The 21,799-nt window shown below is 39.0% G+C and overlaps 1 protein-coding gene and 1 long non-coding RNA gene across 7 annotated transcripts in view; one reads left to right on the forward strand and one right to left on the reverse strand.

Moving 5' to 3' along the window:
- Positions 1-15,092, forward strand: part of FAM135A (family with sequence similarity 135 member A) — a 52,302-nt gene extending 37,210 nt beyond the window's left edge. For 5 of the 6 annotated variants that reach the window (XM_083729904.1, XM_083729906.1, XM_083729903.1 and 2 more), the window contains 8 exons: positions 518-2,777; positions 4,066-4,226; positions 6,352-6,443; positions 7,272-7,369; positions 9,801-9,952; positions 11,088-11,198; positions 11,616-11,729; positions 12,869-15,092. In XM_083729904.1, coding sequence (XP_083586030.1) covers positions 518-2,777; positions 4,066-4,226; positions 6,352-6,443; positions 7,272-7,369; positions 9,801-9,952; positions 11,088-11,198; positions 11,616-11,729; positions 12,869-13,074 — 3,194 coding nt within the window. In that variant the 3' untranslated portion in view covers positions 13,075-15,092. Of the gene's footprint in view, positions 1-517; positions 2,778-4,065; positions 4,227-6,351; positions 6,775-6,912; positions 7,370-9,800; positions 9,953-11,087; positions 11,199-11,615; positions 11,730-12,868 lie in introns of all 6 variants that reach the window. The other variant, XR_014561899.1, reaches the window with a different exon arrangement.
- Positions 14,854-21,517, reverse strand: LOC310840756. The gene is made up of 2 exons (XR_014562097.1): positions 18,315-21,517; positions 14,854-18,089 (listed from the first exon to the last, which is right to left on the reverse strand). It is a non-coding gene; the product is annotated as an uncharacterized lncRNA (long non-coding RNA).
- Between the last annotated feature and the right edge of the window lie 282 nt (positions 21,518-21,799).

Consider the following 21,799-nt stretch of genomic DNA (forward strand, 5'->3'; position numbering starts at 1 on the left):
TTCTCACTGCCAGTCCTTTGCTGCATTGGGGGCCTAACCTGATATTTGAGAGAAGCTTCTCAGGTCGTATATGATACTACATAGTACGACAGTTACAAGGGAAGTCTCAAAAAACCTATTGCAAATGTGAAAAGTTCACCACCTTCCCCTAGAACTAAGCATATTTAAATACTAATTAATATTTTAAAATGCATAAATTGTCTGCTTTACTTATTGGTTGATGAGAGTCTGGAGAATGGCCATAGCTTAGTAGTATAGCACATGTTTTATATGCAAAAGTTCCCAGGTTCAGTCCCTGGTACCTGCAGGTAGAGCTGAGAAATCCCTGTGCTACCAGTCAGTGTAGACAATAATGTTCTGATTCAATATAATGCGGTTTCCTATTTATCTAGAGATAAATGAATGCTCTTCAAACACATTCTTCACTTACTCATATTTTAAATCTATAAACTGCAATTTAGTAAAAGTTTCAGGTGTGTAATAAGTTACATTGTCTTGCCTTTTTGTTTTAAATAAGAGATGGATGTACCCTGGCTGACAGCTCATCAGAAGTCTGATTCCAAGAAGCCAGATAAACCAGATTCTGAAGAAAGTTTTATGGCTAGCCCGGATTTGAAAAACAGACCTTCAGTTGCCTCCCATGCTTGGCACTCAGAAAGTGAAAAACAATTCACAAAGTCTGCAAAAGCGCAATGTCAAGAGGCAAACAAATCCAAAGTTAAGGTTACTAAATTGATGAAAACAATGAAACCTGAAAATCCCAAAAAATTAGTAAAACAAAACTCTAAGGACTCTGTAGTCCTCGTAGGCTACAAATGCTTGAAAAGTGCAGTACCTGAGGACATCTCAAAGTGCTTTGAAGGTATGCCTTCATTGGACCAGAAAGAAGGGCTGGATTCTGCAGTTGGTGGCCATGCTTCCGATGCAAAGAACTTAATGAGGCAAATCAGCCAGAAAGAGTTTAGAAGTTTACCATGTAGAACTGAACAAAGAACTGCCAAACTGGAAGGGAATGAGGAAAGCCATCCCAGTTCTATCATCTCTCATTGTGCAAATTCAGTCCTTTTGGGTAAATCTGATACCCTCCAAGCAGGCATTGGGGGTACTCATGGGGGCAGCAGCTTGACCCCTAGAAGTACTGTTGAAGACTCTTTTGGTTCACCGGGGGTTACAAAAATAGAAGTAAAACCATATTGTAGGGATATTTGTGGAGGAGATAAAGTTTTTGTTCGTATTGGATTACAGACAGAAGGCTCACGAAGAGAGAATTTGCAGGAGCCCACCTTTGAAAGTTCAGAATGTGAAAGAAAACCTAAATCAGAAGAACCGCAGCTTGAAAAGGAAGTTGTACAAGAAACAAACTTCCAGCATACTGAGGATTCCTTCACAAGGGCTGGCACCAACCTGCCCATTCAATCTACAAAAGAAACTTCTGTTGCAGTTTTAGGTGGAGACGTACTTAAGTTGCCTGATGTTAGTATTACCTATGCATCATCTAGGTTTTCGGATTCTGGTGTAGAAAGTGAACCTAGTTCTTTTGCAATGCATCCAAGTACAGATGTGGCTCTCGAAACTCCTCAAGGGCAAAGTGCATGCAACAATGAAAGAATATTTCCTCAACTATTGCTTAAACCAGATAATAATATTAAAAACCCAGTAGAGAGTCATTGCACTGAAAGTACGAGTGCTGTTAGTGAAATACAGTCCTCCCTGACATCAATAAACTCTCTGCCTTCTGATGATGATCTGTCCCCTGATGAAAACTCAAAGATATCCGATGTACCTGAATGCCAATTAAGTGATAGCAAAACTGTTTTAGACCTGGGAGCAATTGAGTTGACAACATGTGATGACAGTGAAGAAACAAAGGTTTTGCCACAGCAGTATGTAGGGTATTCAGGCAACGAAGCAACATTTCTGTCTTCCTCATCCTCAGATAAAAAATGTCCACTACAACTTGATGAAAGTACATCTGAGGATGTGAACTCTCACAACCTGCAACTGAATATTGGTGCAATTTGTAATGATTCTCAAAGACTTGATAAAAACTTGCACAGTGTGGAAAAAACAAGTGAAATTCCTTCAGGAGTTGTTTATCTGGGCAAGTCCTGTGTTGTTTCGGGTTCAGTGTCTAGTTATCCAGAGGGCAGTGTGAAGCAACCAAGTGAAAGAAAATGTAGTGATTCTTTAGAGCAAAAACAACTATCTGATCAGTTGTCAGCTGCAAAAGATGAAAATCTCACAAGCACGAACATCGTATCCTTAGAAGGAGGTAATGATATGCTGAAGCAAGGACTTGTAGAAAACTACTTTGGCAATCAAAGCAGTACAGATATTTCCAAAATACATTCTGTTGACAATAGCAGTACAGTTAGCCCTCAGAGGGGAACAATCTGTTCCATTTCAACAGAAGAGGAGGAGGAAGAGGAGGAGCAAGATCAAGACATGGTTGAAAATGGTTATTTTGAGGAAGCAGATGATAGTAATTTGTATAGAGCCACAAATGATGCTGAGGAGGATCTTGACCTAGCATTTGTGGGACCTTTTATAACAGAAATATTGAATAGTGATTTTTTTGAGGAGGCAACAGACGTGGCTCCACTGTGTGCTCCAGGTAGTTTGGCTGCTCCCACTGCATTGAAAGGCTATCCGTGTGGTGTGTTATGGTCTTCGAAAGACAAATCGAATGCAGTTCTCAAGCAGCCCTGCAGCATGTCCTGCAGTACAGCTTCTTCTGTCTCCTGGTATGAGTATTCTCCTAAGCCACAAAAGCTAGCGTAAGTGCTATGGTTTAAAACAATTGTTTTTAAAACCCAGTTTAAAAGGAAAATACACAGACTTCATTTGCATTTTATTTTTGGGGTTGGTTATTGTTTGCTACTCTTTTCTTCATTTTGCTACACCTAGAATTCCAGGTTATTTCCACATTAAAATATATGAAAGTTTTGAGGTACGTGCATAATGACCAGGACTGTGATCCACCTGTGAAGGGTGAGGGAAGATTATTTTGAACAGAGTTGAATTGCTGCTAGAATGAAAGTATAATCCACCTTAGATATGTTTTTGACTTTTGTTTCATCACGAAATTTTTTTAAAAGCGCTAGCAGCACACTATACATACACACTGCAGCTTGCAATTCCATATGGGAGGAAGATTCCCACTAATACAAATAGCAAGTGCAGGGGGTGGTCCAATTCTGGTTGGGACCATGGTAGGGGCAAAAGGTTAAAGCCCCCATCTTGCCATGAGCAATCCAGCTTCCCTGGTGCTGGCTATTTTTTTTGTTTTGTTTTGTTTTCTAAAACCCAGCTGTGCAGTGCTAAACCATGTTACAACCTTCACAACTAGTTTGGCCCCCAGCTTCAGCATTTTCAGTATGGGGTCCATTTCTGCCGAAATGGTTTGCTGGGTGTTGCTTTTGGTCGTGAATTGCATCCTGATTGCTAAATAAGACATGAATTGGAGCATCAGGAATTAAATTCTAAGCAGCTTATTAAAGTCTCAGTCTCCTGGGTTATTCTGCAAGTGAAATAGTTGTCACAGCATAGCACAATACCAATACAACATGGTCACATGAAACGCTGCAAACCAAGATGGTTGTGCAAAGGTCTGCAGCCTTGTGCAGGTATTGATCTTTGCTGAATGTTGCCTGTGCTGCTTCTGGAATAGAAACGGCAGCTAGAGGATTCAAATTGAAGGTGGTATGGAGATTATCGCCTTTTTAAAGCATTTTTGCCACGAGGAATTATTTGTCACTAATGCTGTGAACTGCTGCGAGTGGTATGGTGTTGTAACTAATTGATTTTTCAGCATAGCAAATGGGATTGCAGTACCTTGCAAAGGGCTAGGCTGTAGCTATATTGCAAAAGCCGTATTTTGGGTGGGGAATGTGTTGGCCTTAAGTAATTTGGTGAGCACATACTCTCAAGGCTTTCTGATCAGAGATACTGGATTTGCAGTGGGCTATAATTTTAAATATAGATGAACAGCAAGTTAAACAAATCAAATGAATGTAACGTACTTGCATTTACCAAACTGAGTTAAATAAATTCTGCTTGTTTTAGATTCCTTCATGCTAAAGAGGAACTGAAACTACTTCAGCTCCCTGGATTTATGTATAGTGATGTTCCCAGACTGGCATCTTCAGTACCTTATTTCAGCACAGAAGAGGAGGAAAGTTCAGATGATGGCATTCACCTCATAGTTTGTGTTCATGGCCTAGATGGTATGTTCTAGCAGCTGATAATGGATTAGAAAATACTTTAGGTTTTTCGATAAAGTTTTGGTTTAGATTGAGAATTTGCACTAAACCAGAAGTAGCCAATGTGATGCCAGCTGTTTTGGGCTACAGCTCGCATCATCCCATATAACCAATGGTCATGGATGATGGGAGTTGTAGTCCCTCACATCTGGAGAGGTACCACACTGGCTACCCCTGCTTTAAATAATACTGAAGAAAAACAGGTTTATTTAAGGATAGGTATGCTACCTGTATCTCCCGGCCTCAGCAGGTAGCATTTATAGCTTTGTAGACCCGGTGTCAAGAGAACTATGTTCTTAACAAATCTTTGTGAAGGCCACTGTTGCGAGATACTATTAAACCTAGGTGATTTGTACATTTAGGAATAATGAAAACATGCTTTTAAAAGTTATTTTTTAAAAATCCCCTTTATGCCACAGGCTATCAGTGGCAGTCTTTGGTCTCCCACATTTCAGTGGTGCCCAATGTAATGCTAAAATTTGCTTTCCCACATCTCTCAAACACCATTCTACAACATTATTGTAGCTCCCCCTGCACTCAGTGCGACCACATGGAAAGCCTTTAGCACAGCATGTTAAAACTAAAAGATTTTTTCTTAATTGAATTTGATAACATTTTGAGAAGGCTTTTCCTGCAATCCTCTGATCAGGCATAATTGAAAATGAGAAATGCAATGGGAAAAAGGAAGGAATGCACTTATTAATAAGAAATCACACAAGAATGGTTTCACATGCAATTTAATATGCCTATTAAGTGACTTAATATTTTAAATGGAATAAGTTTAGAACCAGGCTCTGGTGACTAATGGAGTTGTCAACTTTTACTTGCTTTTGCTGCTTTTCTACCCATAATAAATGGTTAGTTGAGTAACATAAGCAGGGGTCATCTTGTTTCTCAGGCCCCACAATCACACCATCAGATTTCTGCACATGGTATGATTGTTAAAGGTAATGGTTTTAAGTCATTTGGCAAGCTTAACCTTTAAAAGTTACAATGGGGGGGGAAAGGAAATTTAGCAAATAAAGCATAGTATCACAGTTGCTCCTAAATGTCCCTCCTTTTTCCTGAAAGCTGTCCTGTGCCTTCAAAAGCTGCCCATCAGAAATCCAGCTGCTGTGCACCTTAAAGATATCACCATGCCCCAAAAATGCTTTTCAAACAGTTTTAACTTATTTCCTGTCATTCCTTTTTCCATCTCATTTACACCTAACTTCTAACGTCGTGACGTATTTGAAATGTAAACTCTGGTCTGTGAGGATCTTGTCTAGTAACAAAAAGGTTCTAAACTCCCAGGGGCTAAGACTAGTCAGAAACTGTTGACTTTTTAATATATAAACTAAAAGTATATTGCACAACTCAAGGGTAAAAGCACATACAGTGGTACCTTGGTTTAAGAACAGCTTAGTTTATGAACAACTTGGATTAAGAACGCTGCAAACCTAGAAGTAGGTGTTTTGGTTTGTGAACTTTGCCTTGGAAGCAGAACATGTTGCACTTCCTTTTGAGTGTAAATTGAGTCCCCCGCTGCTATGGGAAAGCACGCCTTGGTTTAAGAATGCTTTGGTTTAAGAAGGGACTTCCGGAACAGATTAAGTTCATAAACCCAAGGTGCCACTGTACTAGACATTCCCGTTAACCTAAAACAAGCAGCAGATTTCCTGAAACATTCAGTACAAATGGCAGACTCTTTCTGGAAAAACAGCCCAGTACAGTCAATGGAAGAAAAATGCACAGAACTTGTTAACATGGTGGAATCTCTCCACTTTTAACTTTTAACTCATTCAAAACAAGCCATTTCTTACCCTTTTTAACCCAAATTTGGCACAGACCATCCTCACACTGCCAAGATTGAAAGTAATCAGTTGAGCCATTATTCTAATATAACCCATGAAACCTGCTTCCCACTATATTCTATATTTGGAAGCAAAAACAATGTTTATATTGCAGTTAGCAGATCTTTGATTTTAATGCAAGTCTCAAACCAAAAGAATACAATTGGCACATATACAATGTTACGCATAAGCATTTTAACTTAACATTTTTTGAAAGTAAGCATTTCAAACACCTGATCTTCACTTCTTTATTTTAGGTAATAGTGCAGACTTACGACTAGTAAAGACTTACATTGAACTTGGCCTTCCTGGAAGCCGTATAGATTTTCTGATGTCTGAGAGAAATCAGGTATTTGCAAGTGCTGAAATGATTTATTGTTATTATTTCTAATGCAACACCCTATGGTTAGTTCATATAGACTGATTTATATCTAATTACTAATCTCTTCGTAGGTTGCAAAGTTAACCTTGCAGCTGCCGCTACAATCCTGTACCTTTGAGTCCATCTCAATTAACTCAGTGGGACTTACTTATGAGTAGGCATGAATAAGATTGTACCATAGAAATAACTCTGTTTTTACTCTTCACAGAACATTCTGTGGTGTTCTGCTAGAGTTCTCTCACTGTATGCTAATAAGTGAAAATTTCATTGTGCTTGAGTGGTTTTGCTGTTAAAAGCTGTAGAACAGGCTTCCTCAACCTCGGCCCTCCAGATGTGTTGAGACTACAGTTCGCATCATCCCTGACAACTGGTCCTGCTAGCTAGGGATCATGGGAGTAGTAGGCCAAGAACATCTGGAGGGCTGAGGTTGAGGAAGCCTGCTGTAGAATTTGGAATTTTATTTTATAAAGCTTACTTTGCTGTTGCACATAGTCATACTTCTTAGATATTTTGCCTTAGTCTTGGAAACAGAGCCTCTTAAGGAAATAGTATAGTATACTTTTACCTTTGTATATGAAACGTGGCTGTTTTGAGACATTTAAAGCAAACTATCCTCTGTGAGAAAACTATCCTCTGTACAAAAAGTAGCTCCCCCTCCAAAAAAAAAAAAATTCTTTCATGGGATTACTATTTATTATCTTTGATAGTTCTTATCTGTGATGTCAGAGCAAATGACTAAGAATTTGTTTTATCGCAAAATGACTTCATTTAGATCACTGAACTTTTCCCCCACAGAATGATACATTTGCTGATTTTGATTCAATGACAGATCGCCTTCTGGATGAAATAATACAATACATTCAAATTTACAGCCTAACAATTTCAAAGATCAGGTAATTGATCCATTTTGTGTTTTATTAGTTTTTCCGGAAAAGACAGCTGCAACTTGTAGCCATGATCTTGGGTTTTAAGTAAAGCACACATTTTAAGAAACTACTAAGCTATATCTCCTCACACTTGATTCACGTATTACAGTTTTTTGTACATAAATTTAAGAATCAGAACATATACTGTTACATTCATGCACATCTCTCTCTTATAAATTGGAAAGCTGTGATTGCTCGTTTCCATGAGCAGAACTCTAACTGAAAAAATCTGCTCCAGTGCAGAAAGGCAACTCAGGATCTGAGCCATTGTTTTTAAATGCACCAAAAGCAGGAAACTAGCTGCAGCAGCTCTGGGAGATTTAAATGGCAACATCCTTAAATAAGTACTGAAGTGAGTCAGTGAAACCCGGGCCATATAATACCATAATGCCATTATATAAATTTATGGTGATGCCATACTGAGAGAGTTCTAGTCACATGTCAAAAAGGATAATACTGCTGAAAAAGGGGCAACTAAAATAATTAGAAGTATTGGAGCACCTATCCTTCAAAGAAAAAGCTTATTGTACTTCAATCTTTGTCAAGGGGTTTAGGATTAAGTGAGATATGTAGTAGAGTTCTATTGTTACAAGAGGTGATGGAAATTTGAGGGAAATGTCCTGGTCCTTCGACCAATGGAGTCACTTAATGAAGTTTTTTGATAGTGGGTTCAGGAGACAGAATTGCACCTCAAAATACTGAAATTCACTATCACATGAAATAGGCGTCTAATCTTTTTTTTAAAAAAAAGAATTGAGAGAAATTCATTGAAAATAGGTCTCTCACTCTCTTTAATATCAAATTCAAGTGGTGAGTCCTGACAGAAATGGAGCCAAAATGGGGCCACTGAGAAATAAAAGAGAGGTTTCAACATGCTTGAGGGAATCAAGAGGTTTGCAGAAGTGCAAAATATTTAAAAAAAAAATTAAGAGGAGGAAAAACAACAACAAAATGAGAACACGCTCAGCCATCATCATGTAATATTAAGTATCAGAAAATAAACCAAAAACTGAGGTCTGGGCATGGAATGGAAATCATGAGCAAAGGTATGGCTGGGACCTTAAACAAGAGCACCCTTGCTTAAAATGTGAGGGTACATGTCAAAATCATTGTTTTATGTCCCATCTGCAAGTGGCTATTAGCCCTGATAGCTAATAATAGTACAGTACAGGCGTTTACTTCTTAGATCGATAGAGGCAAATTACATTATTTCCTAACCTCACTGTATTAACTCTCAAGTTTTCAGGGGAGAAATCACAACAAGGGAAAGCTGAAAAGGGTTCTGAGTACTTTGAAATCTGGGTACAAATTTATGGGGGAATGGGTAACAATAATAGATGAAATTCTGAACAAGAATAAGGAAAACATTTTGCTTAGGAACCAACACAGTCTGTTTGTGTTAACATCCAAGGAAATCATTACAAACTGCTATATCAATGGTATATGACTCCAAACGGTACGAGTAAAAATTTCAGTGACCAAAAGTGTTTGAGACACGAACGCTTAAAGGCAGATACGGAACATATCTGGTGGACCTGTTGAATAATTAAAATCTTCTGGAGAGAGGTTATCAAGATAGTATCATTAATAATATTTTACGCTTTGTCATTGGACCCCCTAATAATTTTGTTAAGGTATTTAGATCCACAAAGAGTTAAGATAGTAATAGTAGCCTGCTCGAATGGTTGTTGCACAGAAATTGAAAAATAGGTGACACTACCAGCAGTGAAAAAATGGTTTACAAAAACTGGGAAGGTAGCCACAATGAAGAAGCTAGTGGAATTGATCAGATTGAAAGAAGGAAGACAAGAAAGATAAATTCAGGATAAATTGAATCCTCTTACTGAATTTATGACAAATAAGTATAGCATAAATGTGGATGAATATAATAGTTTTTCTATGCGGTAAAATATTAAGTATAGCAATTATAATGCAAGTATTTATTATATGTATGTGTTTTTGCTGTCTTATGTTATTAGTGTGTGTGTGTGTGTGTGTGTGTGTATGTATGTATGTATTTATATATTCATGAGATATAATAAAGTTTATGGCGACCCGTCTTAACTGTTCATCTTAAGATTCCTCTGTATTGCAGCTACAAAGGAATGCGGCCAGATTTCAGTGCTGTTTGCATCTGTAATTTTACCTGCCTTCACATGATGTCAGGTGATTGGCAGGGGCCATGGCTTAGCCAAAATGGCCTTGAGAACCCAAAGGGGAGATGGGCTTAATAAGGCCTGCAGGCTGGATTCTCCTTACCACCAATTTAGAGGCATCTGCAGGAAATGTGTATTATTTGTTGCTGTTTATAGGTCATTGTTTGCACCAGTTTTTATTTGCAAACTTAAAAAATAAATAAATCACCCTCTCCCCCCCCCCCACTTCCTGTCTTCTACAGTTTTATTGGGCATTCGTTGGGTAACCTAATAATCCGTTCAGTGCTCACAAGACCTAGGTTTAGATTTTACCTCAGCAAACTTTACACCTTCCTGTCTCTGTCTGGACCACATCTTGGTACACTCTACAACAGCAGTGCACTTGTTAATACAGGTAAAATAGTAAATTTCTTTCATGTTGAAAGCTCAATGGATGTTTGTGTGAATACATATGTTATGCTTACCTCTCTCTCTCTCTCTCTCATGGAAATGAATGGGGAAGACAGGGTGAAATGCATCTTCTACAAACACCTGGATGTTTGGGATTTTTAAAAAGAGCTTGGCAGATAATTTTCAAAGAAGTTTTAAATTTAAGCTCTTGGTATAAATTTAGCGGTTGGCGTTCAATAGTGATCTACAGGGTATAAGACCAAGAATCTTACTAGATAAGCAAGCATTGTTAATTTCAGAAAGTAAAGTTCTTAAATGGAGTTCTTTAGCCCAGAGAACTATTTCAGTCCAAAAATGAAATGTTAATAAATTAGTGTTCTGACATGCCAATCAAAATTTCCTTTCTGTAATTGAAATGCCAACTCTACATAAGCAAGACTGTTCAGCATATATGGGAAGAGAATCTGTATCTAGATAGAGCAGCCAGGATTAAACAATGATAGATGCCCTTCCCTTCTGTATATTGATGGAAAGGGTAGATATAAGACTCCTTGCTTTCTTTTCTTAAAACAGGTCATCTCATGAATATGAGAAGGGGTGGGTGGGTGTGTGTGTGTGGGTGTGTGTGTGTGTGTGTGTACATACACGTATACATATATATTTACACACACTTTCTCCTTTCTCCAAATGATCAGAAGTGTGAATATTTGCATTTTCCATTTTAAACCCTGCATAGTAAATACTCTTATAGATATGCCTCACTTTATAAATATTCTAAAATATTTTTAGAAGTGTTGAACAATAAACAACTCTAAGGTCAACAAACTGAATATTTTGAGATATATAAGGGAACCAAAATAATCCTGCAGGTCTAATGCAGGAACTTTTGTATGTATGTATGTTTCTGTTTATGAAATTCCTTTAGCACCTTTCAGCTAATTCTTCCAGTGGACTGCTGTGTACACTGATAACATTAAAAGGATGTGAATTGTGAAATGCATGAAACATCCTTGTGATGGTGTCTGGAATGAACATAAATTGGGGGCTAGGTTACTAGTAACATATCACATTAAGTATTTGAGTAAATATTGTTATGATTCTGCTGTATATCCTCACATGTACTGTACATAAATATACAGGTCTCTGGTTTATGCAGAAGTGGAAAAAGTCAGGGTCTTTATTGCAGCTGACCTGTCGAGATCATTCAGACCCCCGGCAAACTTTCTTGTACAAACTTAGTAAAAAGGCAGGTAAGCAATATCGAAATCTTTAAGAATATTTTGTTGCTTTTAATTAGTAATGTACTTTGAATTATACATTCGTGTGATAACTTGAAACAACTTGGATAGTCATGACCATAAAAATCCTTTTTCTTGTACCTATGCAGTCACTGATTTTCAATTAAAGCAAGTGTTCTAAAGTTTGCCTATGTCTTCTAATAATGAGGTGTGATACCAGTCTTTTAATGCAGTAATTTATGGCACCGATAGAAAGCTTGGAATCTCAAGTAGAAGAAAGTTCGTTTACATACAACACCTGTTTTATGTTGTACCCCCCACCCCCAGGAAGCTCAGTGCTACTTTACACACATTTTGGAATGAAAACTGTATGTGTTAGTTATACTGTATATTGCTTTAGATTTACCTTTTTTTTTTGTCTTCCCCCAGGTCTGCAGTATTTCAAAAACATAGTATTAGTAGGATCTCTACAAGATCGTTATGTCCCTTATCATTCTGCTCGTATTGAGATGTGTAAAACAGCTTTGAAGGATAAACAGACAGGTAATGGCCAGTACATAGACATCTGTGAAGCAATTTGGCGTTTATTCCTTAGACAACATTGAAGAGAATATTCCTACATGACTCAGTTTGTGTGGTTTATTTAGCTTAAAAGCCCTGCTACTTGTCTTTCCATTATACAGTGGTACCTCGGGTTAAGAACTTAATTTGTTCTGGAGGTCTGTTCTTAACCTGAAACTGTTCTTAACCTGAAGCACCACTTTAGCTAATGGGGCCTCCTGCTGCTGCCGCGCCATTGCTGCATGATTTCTGTTCTCATCCTGAAGCAAAGTTCTTAACCCGAGGTACTATTTCTGGGTTAGCGGAGTCTGTAACCTGAAGCGTCTGTAACCTGAAGCGTCTGTAACCCGAGGTACTACTGTATAAGCCATTGTGGTGTAATGGTTAGAGTGTTGGACTAGGTAGGACCTGGGAGAGCAGGGTTTGAATCCCCATTCAGCCATGAAATTCATTGGGTGACCTCGGGCCAGTCACCATCTCTTAGTCTACCCTCCTCACAGGATTGTTGTGCGGATGAAATGGGGGGGGCGAGAACCATGTATACCACCTTGAGATCTTTGGAAGATAAAAGTGGTATAGAAATGTAATACTGAAGTATGTCAGGTGTAGGCACATGACTTTTTTTAACTGCGGCATCCTTTCCCAGCTGGTCCCCGCCAAATGTTTTGGACTGCAAGTCCCATCATCATCAGCCAGCTTGACCAGTGTCCAGGGATGAAGGGAGGTCCAAAAACATCTGGAGGACACTGGATTCGAGTAAAGGCTGCTCTGTGGAATGCCCTCCCTAAAGGGCCAGTTGGCCCATCTGTTGCTTACAATTGTGTAAGATAGCCAAAACCTGGCTTTTTAAGCAGGCCTTTGGGCTAAACTCACTGGATTTTTTTTGTTTATTTGTTGCATGCATATACTGGCTTTGACAAGGTGGTTTACAATTTTGAAATATTGATTTGCTGGGAGGAGGGTTTGCTCTGGGTGGCTAAGGTTTTGTGTTCATGGATTGTTTTACGCTGAAGTTTTTTAATTACTGCTGTTAGACATTCTAAGGGTTTGATAGGAAGCAGGAATATGAAGGTTTCAGCAGAATAAATCAATAATGCAACTTTTTATTTTTAAATATACAGGACCAATATATGCTGAAATGATCCAGAATCTGCTTCTGCCTGTTCTTCAAAACAAGGAATGCAATTTGGTTCGTTATAATGTGCATTGTGCATTGCCAAACACAGCCGATTCCCTCATTGGAAGAGCTGCACACATTGCTGTTCTGGACTCGGACATATTTTTAGAAAAGTTTTTTCTTGTTGCTGCCCTAAAATATTTCCAGTAGGAATAAACACATTGTCACAGACTTGGCTATTACCTCATTAACAGATGAATCAAATAATGTGTGATATTAAACTGTAGCTGCTGCTGCATTTTAAGATATATTTATACTTTTTTATATGGAAGGTAATTTATATCATCCATGTGAGGAGCTTTTTTAACATCAACTTTTCTTTCTAGGTAATGTGGCTGTGCAATATTTTTTTTTAATGTTCATTTCTACTTTTTTCTATTTTTCTTATTTTGGGTACCTAATTATTTCAGAACTGAGATTTAAGCACAGTATGTAAAGTTGGTGGATTTACAGGTTCTTAGACTGCAAAGGGTCAATGTTTTTATGAGTCTTTGGATGCCAAACCAAGTCCAAATTTGAACAAGTCTAAGAAGGTATTAAATTTGGTTGTCCTGTTTGGGATTGGAGAAAGCGGAACTGGAAAAAGCAACTGTTGGCTGCTAAAATAGCTACAATAACTGTAGGTCTGTTCAAGACCACTCTTGAGTCGCCTGTTTGTTATATCACTACATTCTAACTGTTTTCTACAGAATCATTACTGAACATGCTATGCCTGTAGAAACTACATTTTCTACTGATCTCAATAGCATGATGGTTTACATTTTCACCTTTACTACTGGAACTTTAGTTTTCATAAGCAAGCAGCAATTAAGGATTTTTGAATGTTGAAATGTGAGCTGCCTTCAAATGGAGTTTTGCAAAGTTTAATAAAATTGTTCTGTCGGTTCAGTTCTTCAGTGAACCTTTTACATGGGACTTCCTTGTATGTACATTTTTAAAAAGCAAAGGTTATAAATTTCTGCAATACTTTTATGAATATAGATTTTTAAATATTAGGTTTTATTGATAACAAACTGCTGTAAATAGAAATCAGTTGCATCTTGAAACAGAACAAAATGATAAACTTTAGTGATACTGATAAATGTTTTTAATATACAGGAATGTTAAAGGTCTATTGAATTTTTATTGGTGCTGAACAGCATTGAGATCAATATTCTTCATTCTTTTTTACCTGTTTCACATGGTAATGCACTTAAAGGTGAAGAAAAGGGGGGAAATTCAGTAGTGCTGTGCTGCTCACATAGATCCAGTGGAAGCATCCACTGATGCAATAGCAGTAGGGATAATCCCCCTCCCTGTTGCAGCCCACCACCACCTTCCATGCTGTTCTGTGCAGCGTCTCAACCCTCTGAAACATTTTTCTTGGGGGAAGGAGCATACAGGAGGGTGCAGCAGGAAAGGGAATCCCCGCCCCTTCTTACATCGGCAGATGCCTCCTGTGGATCAAAAGTGATTTCATGAGTAAAATGGCAGCACTGGATTTTACCCAAGGTCTCATGTATTCACTAACTGTAAGGAACAGATTTTCTGAAATTATAAATTTGTTGTATATCTAGTGCATGTTTATTTTTTAGCATTGTGGTATTGCATCTGGTGTTAATAAATTGAGCAAACTTCTAATAGATGCAGAGAGAAAGCAATGTTTTGCTTTTTTCAAAGTGCTGAGGAATATATATAGTTTCTAGTAAGCAAGGTCACAGTTTGTTGCTTATACTTAACATTGCAAACACTCCACTCAGCTTTTATATACCTTCAACTCTGTTGTTTTTGAATGGCTCTATTGAAACTTTTGTTTTTCTGTGTCGTTCAAACATTTGCAAAATGTCCAGCAGTGAATTGTTCTATAGGTGGTATTTGTTTCTAATTTTGTGGACTAATCTACAATTGTTAGCTGCACTTTTTATTTTATTTTTTATTTTTACAAGAGATGTCTTTTTAATAGACATTGCTGCTTGTTTATTTTACTTGTTGCACTAATAACCCAATCTCATGCATATTTCCTCAGAAGTAAATCCCACTGAGTTCAGAAGGAGTTACTCTTGAATTAGTGTGCATAGGAATGCACCATTATCTATTACCAGTTATGATGGCTATGCGTACTTATGCATATTGATTCACAAAAATATATGGCTCCTTGTATGTGCATTAAATGAATGGTTCTAAGAGTGCATTTTTTCCATTGTTGGCTTCTTGGGAAGTAATGCACCACAATTCTCATGCTAAGTGTAGGCAACTTAGACTTAAGCCTAAGATGATACTTAAGGGTGGGGGATGTCTGCTAGAAGCAGCAGGCTGTACATGAACGTGCTTGTGGATTCTCCATTCCCCTCTTCCACTTTTAGGTTTAATTTCTGGGACTTAATTTTTTCATACTGCTGTGTTCTGCACACGAGAAATCTCTTGAACCTCTGAGGTTGTATTCAACTAAGACATAATCAGAAGTAGACATCATTGGACTCCGGTTAGTCACAGCTAACTATTAAGTTCATTGATTTCAGTGGGTCAGCTCTGAGTATGACCTAGATAGATACAACCCATTATTGGCTGATGCTCAACAACTTAGTACTGCATTGTGAACATTGTTTGTAGCAGCAGCTGCTGACAGGGAACCTGGCCTTCCAGCAGCAGCATTGTGGCTGTATGCCAGAGCAGGATGGTAGCAAGGGCAGTGCAGTGTAGGTGTACCTGTGGGAATGCCAGATTGACTCTGCTCGTGAACCTCATCACTGTCCCAGTATGTGGCAGAAATGCTGCTGCTGAGAGGCTGGGTCTGCATTGGTGCTGCTCCTGGTCTGTGATTGCAAATAGCACATTTACTAGTGCAGTGTGTGCAGCTGTAGTGGAAGATAGGATTCATTGCATGTTTGATCTTTTCAGTCTTTTTGTGATCTCTGTGGTTCGGAGTATTAGCAGGCATACAGCCATAATTTAATGTACAGTGGTACCTTGGGTTACATACGCTTCAGGTTACATACGCTTCAGGTTACAGACTCCGCTAACCCAGAAATAGTGCTTCAGGATAAGAACAGAAATCGGGCTCCGGCAGCGCGGCGGCAGCAGGAGACCCCATTAGCTAAAGTGGTGCTTCAGGTTAAGAACGGACCTCTGGAACGAATTAAGTACCTAACCCGAGGTACCACTGTATTTGAAAGTAATATGGTGGTACTACTTCAAACGTTTGCATCCACATATATACACTTTTTACTTACCTTCACAACTCTGTAGTTCACTCTTATTCTCATTCTGTATATGGACGACTAAGGCAGAGATTCAACAGCAGGCCTTGGGCTGTGGTAGAAGATACAAGCCACAACATTTGTTCAGATTGGCCCTGATCAAACTCTAATTGTACATCGTTGTAAACAGATACAATTGGCAGTTTGGTGGGGGCTTGATAACATTGTGATCCAAGTATACATTAGTCCTTTGCCTGGATATTTCCCACTGGCTTGAGGCAGCTGCTTTTATTACAGAAGACAGAGTAACATGATCCCATTTTAATACCTTTGCTGAGTTTTAACAATATTGCTTTCTAGGATGCGCAAGCTGAGATTTTCTCCTATAAGAAAACCATGCTTGTAAAATTTAGTCTTTTTTTCTTCCTAAAAGCAGTAAATAAGAAATAAGCTATCTCCATCACCATTTTGCTACTGATAGCAAAGTTGTTTACTGATACAAGAATACTTGTTTACTGATACTGTTAAGTCTGCTTTAGGCTCCTGTTTCCTTTTCAGTTCATTTAAGAGTACAAAAGATACTACTAATGCATCTGCAGAGAAGGGTAGATTTACTTGACTATAAGGATCACTATCACACAGTTGCATTGTGGTCACAATTAATTTCTGTGTGCGTTTAATTGTTCCATCTGTACCTTATCTAGCCCCAGTGTTATAGCTTGTTCTGCAATTCTTCCACTAGAGGTTTGCAGCCCAGCTATTTCCTTTCAATGTAGTATTATGCAACTATGTATAGCTAGAACTGGACCAAGGCCAGCAGGAAATAATAAGTTCATTGCTTAAGAGTTTTCTGGCTTCTCATTTCACTTAAAAGGCTTGTGTTTCATTCTTTTTTGGCTGTAGCCATTCAAATGATGTACTGGCACCGTAATAACTGCCATTTAGTCTACTTTCTCTTTGGTGCCATTCACTCAAGAGAGAGAGAGCCACTCCTTGAAGTTATTTTCCTAGGACGTTTTTATCTCATTGCCATCCCTTCCATCAATTCCATAATTAATTTCATTCTAATAGTAGGCAAAGTCCTAACTTCTGAGCACTGGTGTTGTTCCACAGTTCTAAGATCACAGTTTGTTGTTATAGTTATCCTTAAATGTGCAAGGGAAATGTTCACCACTTTTACCCTTCCTGAGGATGGTGGTGTGTCTTAAAAAGCAACTGCTTCATGTTGAAGTGGTTTTGAGTATTCCTCAATATTCACAGTATACAGATCCAAAATATTGATTGTAGAGACCAATAAAAGCAAACCTGTGTGCATCTCCACCTTTATACATGTACAGTACTCAGACCTACTATTGCAGAAACCTCCTCCTTTCAGCTGTGAGAATTATAGAATGATAGTATTCTTGCTAAAATATTGTCCCCACTATGTATAATTGTATTCCTCTGTTTTATTATGCTATTTCTGTCCCTTGTATGCTCCCTAGTCTGAGGATGATCAGAATCCCATCTATATTACTACCAAGATAAACAAGGAACATAACCATCTTAAAGTTGCCAACTGAACTGGGGCCAAAGAGAAAGGTCCCTGGCGCTAGGTATGCCTACCTGAGGGGAGCTTTCCACAACCAATAATCATGATTGAATGCTGAACTTGTAACTGCTCATCTCTTGGTCCCACTCTGTGGTTCTCAGGTGTTCTAGAGGTGGCAAAAGTCACCGCTTTTCTAGTGACCCTGGGGTTCTGCTCGTTCACAAGCTGTAGAGTCGACGGAAGTAAAACGGTAACATGACTTCTTACTGTGAATGTGAAATGAAAACCTGCAATAGTTTTAAAGTTTCTGACACTTTGGATGTTAAAAAAGGGGTGAGATGTGGTGAGCTTAGGTCAAAATGCTACAGTTTGTTTTTGACGGTCTTGCAAACGTCCAAAGGCACTCCAAAAAAGAAATTCAGAACAGCTGCCACTCTTAGCAGTGTGACTTCTCAGTTCTCAGTACAGTGGTACCTCAGGTTACATACACTTCAGGTTACATACGCTTCAGGTTACACTCTCTGCTAACCCAGAAATAGTGCTTCAGGATAAGAACAGAAATCGGGCTCCGGCAGCGCGGTTGCAGCAGGAGGCCCCATTAGCTAAAGTGGTGCTTCAGGTTAAGAACAGTTTCAGATTAAGAACGGACCTCCAGAACGAATTAAGTACTTAACCCGAGGTACCACTGTATCAGATTTGACTGGGTTGTGTTTTTTTAATGATGTAAAGTTTGGTTGTGCAAGTGTTTTCTCCCCAGTTAATATCTGTTATATCAGGTGATGTAGATAATTACGTGTTGCCCATTCACTTGTACTTAAACCCAACTCTTCTGTGGGCTCATGGAGGAAGCAGAAAGCATTAAGTCAAGAGTCCCGGTCAAACAGGGAGTATAAAAGACCTTGGACAGCTCCAGAGGACCCTGCTAAGGCAGCTACCTGAGATGTTGTCTTTTCAGGGAGCTAGAGCCAACTGAAGCCTATGTAGTCTGATTTGACCTACGCTGTCTTAGCTCCTGAGTTCTAAGATCTTCTTGCATCAGAAGGAGAAGAAACTACCTTGCAAGGTAAGAACTTTAAATCCCTTTGTTTTTACTCCCCATTACAGCACTGAGGTCAGAGGAATGCCTTATTCCCTAGTACCACTGAGGGGAACAGAAATGCTAGAAACAAGACACATACACACACAGCCGGTTTTGTCTGACTGCCTGAGTGTGATTTGCTGAGTGTATTTGTGTCTGTCTTTGTGTATCAGTGTGTGTGGTCTGTGTATACGTGATGCGCCAGTATGCCTACTTTAGGCACGCAGCACTTGGAGGAGTGGCTGTCTGATAGGAGCGAGCCAGCAGTAAATCACACCCTGCACATTAGAGTTAACTCCTTATGAGCAAGAACAGAATCTGCACAGACCTGGCAGAGTGTCAGGCCTAATGAGCACAGGTACCATAGCTGTAAACTTTTCCCTTTTCTTGCGAGGAATCCTATCCAGAATAAGGAAATTTCCCTTTAAAAAAGGGAAACGTTGACAGCTATGACAGGTACTAATCCCCAATAGGTCTTCCCCATGGATCAGTTGTCATGACTAAAGGACCCCACCTCCCCACAGCCGTCTTATGTCTCCTCTCCAGAATTTCCCCCCAAGCAATTGGAGACTGTCTGCATGCCTGTCTTTGCTCCTCCTGCTTCATGCCTCTTCTGGTTCTGGGAAACCAGTGGGGAGTGGAGCTTGTCACTGGAGGAGGGGGAGACACCGTTGACTCTTCACCAGCCTGACGCATCTCTGCCTCTTGGCCTCCCTCCCATTCACCTGCTTTAGCTTCTGCCTCTGATTCTGGATCTTTCTCTGCCACAGACTCTCCCAGCTCACTAAGCCCTGTTATATCTTCAGCTTCCAAACCTCTTCCCAGTCTTCTCCTTGTTGACCACTCCTTGTTGTCCCACCACCACTCCCCAGGCTCTAAGCCTTCTTCCCTTGGTTGATTCCCAGCTGGTTCCTCCCACCATTCCTCTGTTTCCAACCAGTCCATGACACTCCTTTATTGTGGCCTTTGGGCTGACAAAAAGCCATTCCAGTACTCCCCCTTTAAATCATTCTGTGGACATTTTTCTGACTAATTAAGCAACTATATATTTTGGAAAGTGACTTATCCATCTTTATCTGTTCTGTGTAAGTTTGGATGCCTCTCAGGATAAGCATTGCCAAACTTGGCACAAAGGTGGCCAACATTTTCAGTCAAGATGGTATACTGAAATGTGACTTTGGTATGACTGTGCCCTAATTTGGGCATGACTGATCCAAACTACTCCAATTTGGATGCCACTGAAGATACTGTCTCTCTATTTGGCAGGGCATTACCAAATTTGACGTGATGAGCCCAAGCTGTTTTAGATTTCACCTATGATTTCCTGTTGTGGCAAGTTTCATTTTTACAGTTTATGAAAAAATTGGGCACATAACTGCAAATAGTCATTAATCTGAACCAAGTAGCTATTGATTTGATGTAATGTATTTTTTCTTTTGAATTTTTATGTATTTTTCACAGACTAATAAACTGAAACAAACTAATGGCCCCCTACTCCCTTCTCTGTCTGGAAAATACTCATTAGGTAAGAAGATGGAGAAGTGGGTTCTTGTCTATGCTGTGGTGATGAAGAGCGGAGTGAAGTGCAATAACACTAAGCAAGCCATTTTGTACTTCAGTAACCTTAATTTCTGCAGCTGTTACAAACACTTAAGTATATATGCCATTGAACAAGGAATGAAGTTTTGGCCATTAAGTGCTGTCTTTTGCAGATCATATTACTTAACAATGCCAGTGGGATTCCTTTCTATCCTGAACAGCAAACCCCAGTAAATAATGCTTATGACTCAACATATTATATATAGCACCACAGATTGTTCTAGTTTGCCTTTGCTATGGCAATACATTTTATGGCACTAAAAAGCTCCAATGCTTAAGTTTAAGTTAATGAAGCTCATCTGTGTTAAAACTCTATATTCATACTTAACTTGGTGCCAACTGGAGCTTAGGTTGAAAAATCTGAAATTTATTGTTTTAGCTAGTAATAAAAGTTGCTCATTTAAGTGCTGCCGGTCTAACAAACCAAAGAACTGAAAGTTTCTTCAGAAGTGGAATATTTCAGAAAGAAATATATTTGAAATTAGCAGGAGACCTTGAGCTAGTTTCTAATAGTATGTGGCTAGCTCACTCCACTAAAACTGCCTTATTTATTGGCAGTACAAGATTTAATTGCTTACAGAAACAACGGAGGTCAAAGACTGGAGTTATTTGGAAGTCAAACATGAGATAAGGCTCCCTTCTATTTTGAAGAACTAGGAAGTTGAGGTTGTGTCTCTTCAGCTCTCTTATTTGTGGATGAAAGTTTCGATTACGTTATTTTAATGTAACTATGGAAATGAGCGTATAATAAAAGCACAAATGAAAATCCATTTGGATCTCTGATTTGTAACTGACAGCCTGCTCTGCAGGAAGATAACACTGTGGCTGTTTAAACGGGGTAATATGTTTGACACGTCGGCTAAATCAGAGTGTTTGGATTTAAGGTTCAGTGGAGTTAGAGAACGTGCAGTATAAATAAGGGGACAAGTGATGGCAACCAGCCAGTAGTCTCCAGGCAACCAAGAGAAATGACTGGTGAAAAGTTGAGGGGAAGGCAGTGTTTTGGTGTGACTGAGGTAACAAGACTGACGAGGAGAGAGGAGGGGCCCTGTGTAAAAGAATGAGGCAAAAGAGAAATGTGTCTGTGTGGGCGGCTGCCAAGAAGGTCCAGGTTTCAAAGAAACAAGCTTTCTTGATATATACCGGTATTTTTAATATGGATTATTGCTTTTAATTGCTAGTTGCTCTTGAGAGTTCTTTGAGAATGAGGAGGGGAGTATAACTATTTCACTATTTATTTATTTATTTATTTATTTATTTAACTAACTAACTAACTAACTAACTAACTAACTAACTAACTAACTAACACAAGTGATAAGCATCTTGATAAATTCTGAGGAATCCTTGAGTGCTCTGAGAAAAGAAAATCCCTCCAGGGGTCAGAAGGGAAGGACTGATGGAAGGAGGATTCTGGTTGACCCAGAATAACCCCTCTTGTGGAGGAGCTCTAGAGTGTGTTTGTATAGAGAGAATGTGTCTGTATTAGTTAGC

The sequence above is a fragment of the Podarcis gaigeae genome, assembly GCF_964106915.1.
Source record: "Podarcis gaigeae genome assembly, chromosome: 3".
NCBI classification, from domain to species: domain Eukaryota; kingdom Metazoa; phylum Chordata; class Lepidosauria; order Squamata; family Lacertidae; genus Podarcis; species Podarcis gaigeae.